Genomic DNA, 7,635 nt, shown 5'->3' on the forward strand with positions numbered 1-7,635 from the left:
GATACTGGACTCAAACACCTCCCTTCCATGGTCTCATTTAAATAACCAGAAAGGTTTTAAAGGAAAGAAGCCATAATCATAGTTCTATTTATTGACATTACTTTATGCTAGGAATTCAAAGGTGACTATGGAGTTGTCTCCTCTTTTATGGACCTTACTTTCTATTTGACATAGTTGGGGAACTTGGTGGAGGGTGGTGTTAGTATGTTGCAATTAACCAGGAGAGGAGTTTAAGAAAGCAGTGAAGGGTTGGTGACATTTTTCGCTGAGGACAGTCCTGTTCAGTTGGCTTGTAATTACAGGCTCGTTGAGTTGTCACTGGAGGGAATTAATCTTAAGGAATTTGGACTTAACTCAGGCCTCTTCAGAATGCACAAGTGAACCTGGAGAAAGACAGTCAAATCTGTGCAGACATTGAAGTTCACTTCAACATGTGGTATCCATGAGCCAAAGATAGGACTAGTAGGCAGCACTTCTTGAGGACAGAGGAGTGGTTTTTAAGGTTCTTCAAGAATGAATCCCAAGGTACCGGGATGGCCAGTTGTCAAACTGTGACTTTGCTCTTTGGACGGTGTATCCACCAAGGGTATTGGCCGTTTATAAGTTTCCATTTCTCCTTAATACATGTCAGGTTATGAGGACGTGGGCATAAACGTTTCACACCTTGTCAAGGTGACTTTGGGTACCTGCCTAGAATCATGGGCACAGTTGCGGCTGCATCATACATCTTGCCGCACATCCCGCTCCCCGGCTCCGTGATCACGGCAGAGTGGTTCCTTATTGAGCTGTCCATCTCCTCTGTGACATCGTAACCAAACAAAAGATTGGAGAGTATTAGCTTGGCTTTTTTCTTTTCTAACATTCCCTTCAAATTATGATGACTGATACTGGACCCAGTTACGTTTGCAGATGATTTACAAGTAGGGCTGTCAGTACAAACCTTGTAATCCCCGCTGTGTGATCTAGAGAAGAAAGTTACACTCTTTCCAAATTGTTTTGATGCACTTATGTGGGAAAATGATGTATGTTTGAATATGTATTTCCTCTCTTACTCATCATGGCTAGAGATGAATATTTGTAGACATGGAATGAGTACTCTGTATTTGAACTGTATGGTCCCCTAAATTCTCCCCAGCTTTTTAAAGTCATCACTGGAGTGCTACCTCCAGAGTGCCGCAAAGCATCCAACACTGCCTGCTCTTCGGACACTGTAAGTTTCCAAGTTGGAGAAGGCTGCTGGCTGGTGAGGCATTCTCTTGCACATCTCTGGTTGGGTGATGTGAGCTGAGAACACAAGAATTGGCAGACAGTAACTAACCACGATCAGGTCCATTTCTGGAACACTCATGGAGGATTTTACACCTATGGTAGTGGAATACGTTATTTCATTTAGTTTTCCCAAAAATCATAATTAGATTTTATCACCTGTATTAAAAAGGAAACTGTCAAAGAGAGTGACGTGCAGACTTTGGACTGGAACACGGGTCTTTCTGATCCCTGTCTCTGTTCCCTCCCCGGCCTATCCTTGCAAATGACCAGGAGACTCTTCCTCAGTCTTGAGTTTCCCTCTGATGTTACCGCTCTCTTTGTTTCTAAGAGAGGAAAACAAGTCTAAACTTACTTTCCAGTTGGAAATGGAATGGAGAGTTAACGTTGGAAGCCGGGAGAATCTGTCCTGTGATGAAGTGGTCTCCGAGCCACTTCCACTGGGATGTCACATCACTGTCTGGGCCCCTTGCTCAGCCTGTGCACAGGTGACAGCGCAGTTGTGCCGAGCAGTCCTCCCGGACAGGGCAGTGGGTTGGAAATGAGTTTGGGGATTTGGTTTCATTACACAAGTTCCTGAGGGCCTTGACCTGGCACTTCGAGTGGGAGCATTCCCTGTCCCACAGACTGTGCTCTGGGCCCGTGCAGACCTGACGTGGCCTCAGCCTGAGTCTCAGGGCCCGTGGTGATGAGGAGCATTTTAGCCCATGGTCTGCAGGAGGCTCTGAGACTACTGGGCTGTGGGACTTTGTCCAGGATGATAATAATTCCTCCCCGAGTTTCAGATTTCCTTGCCTGTGAGCCGGGGTAGTAGTTGTTTCTGAGATGATTGTAATGATTCAGTAATGGGCGCAGCGTGTGCTGACAGGTAGCTGGGTGCTTTAGGAGCAGAAGTCGCAGTCACTCTGTCAGCCTCTCCCTGTGCGCTCTGTGCTTTGAGAAGTTGTGTGTTTGGTGAAAGTCCCGCCCAGACCCTAGGGTCTAGATGAACTGTTGTTCCTTTACTTTCCCTTCCTTTTCCTCTTTCCCTTCTCTGTGTCCCATGTTTAGGTAGCAGATTCCTCTATTTCAGGGAATACGGGCTTTTCTAGTAAAGGGACAGGTGGAATGCGGAGAGGTGGGGCCCAGAGGGGGTCTGGAGTGTCTGCACAGTGCTGCTTCCCTGCGTTTCTGCATCCGGTCCCATCAGTGCACTAAGTCAGCCTTCCTCTTCCTTCCTGTGTCATCGGGTCTCTGTTTTAAGGGAAAACCATTTTTATGGGTCTTTTTTCACTTACGTGTTTCATTCAGATGGTTGTTGCTTTTCTCCCTGTGCTTCAGCGTTCTGAGGAGAAAATTCAGCCGTGCAGCATCCTCTCCGAGCTCTACGAGTTGATCGGCTTCCACTGCAAGTCCACCTTCTTCAAGCGGGTGGCCCCCGTGCGGCACGCGGCCCCTGGCATCCCGGAGCCTGGCGGGAAGGCCTGCTCCCGACTCCTCCTGCAGACGCTTCCTGGCTACAGTCTGTCACTGGACTTGCAGGACTTCAGCAAATGTGTTGGAACTAAAACATTGCTTCAGCCCCATTAACCATGCCTGGTTTGGGCCCTGCTGTCCTGCCTCATCAGGGTGAATCTTGATTCATTTAGAACAGGGCTCAGCAGACTTTTCCTTTCAAGGGCTTGGGGGTAAATATTTCAGGGTCTGAAAACCTCCTGATCTCTGGTGCAGCTGCTCAGCTCTACTGTTTAGATGCCAGAACAGCCAGATAGTCCACACACCCATAGAGCTTTATTAACAGCGGTGGCTGGGGCTGGATTGGGTGTATGAACTGCAGTTTGCCCCCACAGCCTCCTCAATATTGACACCTGCACCAGAGTGTACATTTGTGACAATGGGTGAACTTACACTGACATGTCATCATCACCCATAGCCCATAGTTGACACTAGGATTTACACATTGTGTTGTGCACTCTGTGGGTTTGGACAGATGTACAATGACATGTATCCACCATCACAGCATCATACAGAGTCGTCTGTCTTAGTGACCTTAAAATGCTCCGTGCTGCACCTCATTCATTGCTCTTTCCCCTCTAGCCTCTGGCAGCCACTGATCTTTCAGTCTCTGTGTTTTTCCCTTTCCCAGAACACCATACAGTTGGAATCAGACAGTTGCTGAAACTTCCCAGATTGGCTTCTTTCACTTGGTAATATGCATTTAAGGTTCCTCCATGTCTTTCCATTCCTTGATAACTCATTTCATTTTAGCACCAAATAATAGTCCATTTTCTGGCGGGACCACAGTTTATTTATCCATTCACCTACTGAAGAAGAGCTTAGTTGCTTCTGAATCCTGTTGAGTATGAATAAAGCTGCTATTAACATCTGTATTCAGATTTGTGTGTGAACATAAGTTTCCATTTCATCGAGTAAACACCAAGGAGCACAGTTGCCGGATCATATGTTAGAATTACGTCTAGCTCTGTAAAAAATTGCCAGACCGTCTTCCAAAGTACCTGGGCCATTTTTCATTCCCACCAACAATGCATTATAATTTCTGGTGCTCCACATCCTCACCAGCATTCGGTGCTGTCAGTGTTCTGCATTTTGGCAGTTCTGACAGGTGTGCAGTGGTATCTCGCTGTTTCAGTCTGCATCCCCTTGATGACAGGTGCTGTGGAGCATCTTTCCAAAGGCTTCTTTGGCATCCAGATTTCTTCTTTGATGAGGTGTGTGTTCAGGCATTTTGCTCATTTTTTAATCAGGTTATTCATCCTTCTTGTTGAGTGTAAAGAAATTTTGTTATATTCTGGATTTCAGCCCTTTATCAGTGTGTCCCTGCCCTTCACTTCAGTGCCAGAGTTGTCCTTTGGGTCTCAGTGGAGTGTCAGATCTTCAAAGAGATTCCCTGTCTTCCCTCAGCCTAAATACTGTCCTTGTATTTTTCACTTTCATTGACTCATTTTGTTCTTTTTAAATAGCATTTCCCATAATTTGTAAGTATATTAAAGAGAAAAGGGCAATGATTGAACACCGCCTGCCCCACCAGGCTGTGTGCCCTGTGAGAGCAGAGGCCCTGTCCCCACTCACCGTTTCCCATGACAGCACATGGCACATGTCCATGTAAAAGTGTGTAACGTGGGGCCAAACCTGATGAGCAGCTATGACGACATGTGTTGTCTACCATTTATTGAGTAGACTTTGTTTCTGATCTTAATTATTAAATCATATGAATGAAACTTGGTTGTTTTGAAAAATAAAACAGCAAAGCACACCTCAATGTGATTGGTAATTTCTACTTAGATATCTGACCCAGGAGGGGATGTTCACCATCATTTTGTGGAGGAGGTTGGGAAGGTAAAGTAAGAGAGTGAGATCAAATAAAGTAAAAATGATAACAGTCACTTGGCTTTATTTTCACTGAAATAAATGTTATTTTAAACCCTATCTCAGCTGTTGTTCTGTTGTTTTAAACATTTCTCATAGAATTAAATGGAAGCCCACTAAACCCTGAAAGGGAAACTGTGTGCTCAGGTCCTGAAAATTGTTTATGTCTATTTCTTGAGATACAAATTTCCCTGCTGGTTACAGAAATTCGAGGCGAGAACACACAGTGCACTGCATCTGTCTGCCGGCTTCACGGGCTGCTCAGTGTCAATTTCATTTTCTTGGGTTGCAGTTTAGGACGCATTTCCATGAGAAATATTGCTCAGCCTTTTCCTGAATGAAGGATTGAATTTTCCACAGGAAATATTATGAATGAGAGTGACAAGGCACAAGGGTTTCCCATAAAGGAATAGTTGATGTAATAAACTCTCACTATGGTGAATATTTTTAATAAAAGCCAGTTGAAAATTTTTTCACTAGGTCAAATGGCACAATTCCGTCTGAAGAAAAAAGATTCAAATTTTAAAGAAGAAGTGGTTTGAATCAAGTAGAAATTATGATTTCTAAATTATTTGTTGTAAGAAATTATACTCAGTCTTATCATAATTGCCGGTGGTAGGAAGTGGATCATTATTTATTTATTAAAAAAAAATCCAAAAGGTGCTATTTGCCCCATTCTTGATGCGGCAGTCCTGTGGTTAGATAAGTTGGGACATTTAGGAAACTTAGATAGGTATTCGGGACATTGATTTCAGCCACTTTACCTTTACTACAATCTCTTCTTTTGTGTCGGCATATGGTCCATACATATATATGGGGAGGAACAACCTCCAACTCGGTTTTACAGTGCAAACCGCAGGAACTTCAAACCGGCACCAGGAAACAGACTGAGAAACCAGAGTAAGTGTTTCTCCTGCAAACCGTTCCCTTTGTGCTGGATGAACGAACGTCTCTCCACATGCTCAGTTCTGAGAGATAAGTGTGTGTGAAAGCCGTCCTTCACCTAGCTTTAAGGGAACACAAAGTTTCTTTTCAGTTGCAAACTCCACCCAATACATATATATGGGGAGGTACAAGCTCCAACTCGGTTTTACAGTGAAAACGGCAGGCACTTCAAACCGGCACTAGGAAACAGAATGAGAAACCACAGTAAGGGTTACTCCTGCAACCCGTTCCCTTTGTGCTGGATGAACGAACGTCTCTCCACATGCTCAGTTCTGAGAGATAAGTGTGTGTGAAAGCCGTCCTTCACCTAGCTTGAAGGGAACACAAAGTTTCTTTTCAGTTGCAAACTCCACTCCATACATATATATAGGGAGGTATAAGCTCCAACTCGGTTTTACAGTGAAAACGGCAGGCACTTCAAACCGGCACTAGGAAACAGACAGAGAATCCAGAGTAAGTTTTTCTCCTGCAACCCGTTCCCTTTGTGCTGGATGAACGAACGTCTCTCCACATGCTCATTTCTGAGAGGTAAGTATGTGTGAAAGCCGTCCTTCACCTAGCTTGAAGGGAACACAAAGTTTCTTTTCAGTTGCAAACTCCATTCCATACATATATATGGGGAGATACAAGCTCCAACTCGGTTTTACAGTGAAAACGGCAGGCACTTCAAACCGGCACTAGGAAACAGACTGAGAAACCAGAGTAAGGGTTTCTCCTGCAAACCGTTCCCTTTGTGCTGGATGAACGAACGTCTCTCCACATGCTCAGTTCTGAGAGATAAGTGTGTGTGAAAACCGCCCTTCACCTAGCTTGAAGGGAACACAAAGTTTCTTTTCAGTAGCCAACTCCACTCCATACATATATATGGGGAGGTACAAGCTCCAACTCGGTTTTACAGTGAAAACGGCATGCACTTCAAACCGGCACTAGGAAACAGACTGAGAAACCAGAGTCAGTGTTTCTCCTGCAACCCGTTCCCTTTGTGCTGGATGAACGAACCTCTCTCCACATGCTCAGTTCTGAGAGATAAGTGTGTGTGAAAGCCTTCCTTCACCTAGCTTGAAGGGAACACAAAGTTTCTTTTCAGTTGCAAATTCCACTTCATACATATATATAGGGAGGTACAAGCTCCAACTCGGTTTTACAGTGAAAATGGCAGGCACTTAAAACCGGCACTAGGAAACAGACTGAGAAACCAGAGTAAGGGTTTCTCCTGCAACCCGTTCCCTTTGTGCTGGATGAACGAACGTCTTTCCACATGCTCAGTTCTGAGAGGTATGTGTGTGTGAAAGCCGTCCTTCACATAGGTTGAAGGGAACACAAAGTTTCTTTTAAGTTGCAAACCCCCCTCCATACATATATATGGGGAGGTACAAGCTCCAACCCGGTTTTACAGTGAAAACGGCAGGCACTTCAAACCGGCACTAGGAAACAGACTGAGAAACCACAGTAAGGGTTTCTCCTGCAACCCGTTCCCTTTGTGCTGGATGAACGAACGTCTCTCCACATGCTCAGTTCTGAGAGGTAAGTGTGTGTGAAAGCCGTCCTTCACCTAGCTTGAAGGGAACACAAAGTTTCTTTTCAGTTGCAAACTCCATTCCATACATATATATGGGGAGGTACAAGCTCCAACTCGGTTTTACAGTGAAAACGGCAGGCACTTCAAACCGGTACTAGGAAACAGACTGAGAAACCAGAGTAAGGGTTTCTACTGCAACCCGATCCCTTTGTGCTGGATGAACTAACGTCTCTCCACATGCTCAGTTCTGAGAGATAAGTGTGTGTGAAAACCGTCCTTCACCTAGCTTGAAGGGAACACAAAGTTTCTTTTCAGTTGCCAACTCCACTCCATACATATATATGGGAAGTACAAGCTCCAACTCGGTTTTACAGTGAAAACGGCATACACTTCAAACCGGCACTAGGAAACAGACTGAGAAACCAGAGTCAGTGTTTCTCCTGCAACCCGTTCCCTTTGTGCTGGATGAACGAACCTCTCTCCACATGCTCAGTTCTGAGAGATAAGTGTGTGTGAAAGCCTTCCTTCACCTAGCTTGA

General features: G+C 44.9%; 1 protein-coding gene across 1 annotated transcript in view; it reads left to right on the top strand.

The window, feature by feature from the left end:
* LOC140686250 (trafficking protein particle complex subunit 9-like) overlaps positions 1–3,114 on the top strand; it is a 178,686-nt gene extending 175,572 nt beyond the window's left edge. Inside the window, exon 5 of the mRNA XM_072939964.1 lies at positions 2,587–3,114. Coding sequence (XP_072796065.1) covers positions 2,587–2,835 — 249 coding nt within the window. The 3' untranslated portion in view covers positions 2,836–3,114. The remainder of the gene's footprint in view (positions 1–2,586) is intronic.
* The last annotated feature ends 4,521 nt before the right edge of the window (positions 3,115–7,635 follow it).

This window comes from Vicugna pacos, chromosome 16 (genome assembly GCF_048564905.1).
Source record: "Vicugna pacos chromosome 16, VicPac4, whole genome shotgun sequence".
Lineage (NCBI taxonomy): Eukaryota > Metazoa > Chordata > Mammalia > Artiodactyla > Camelidae > Vicugna > Vicugna pacos.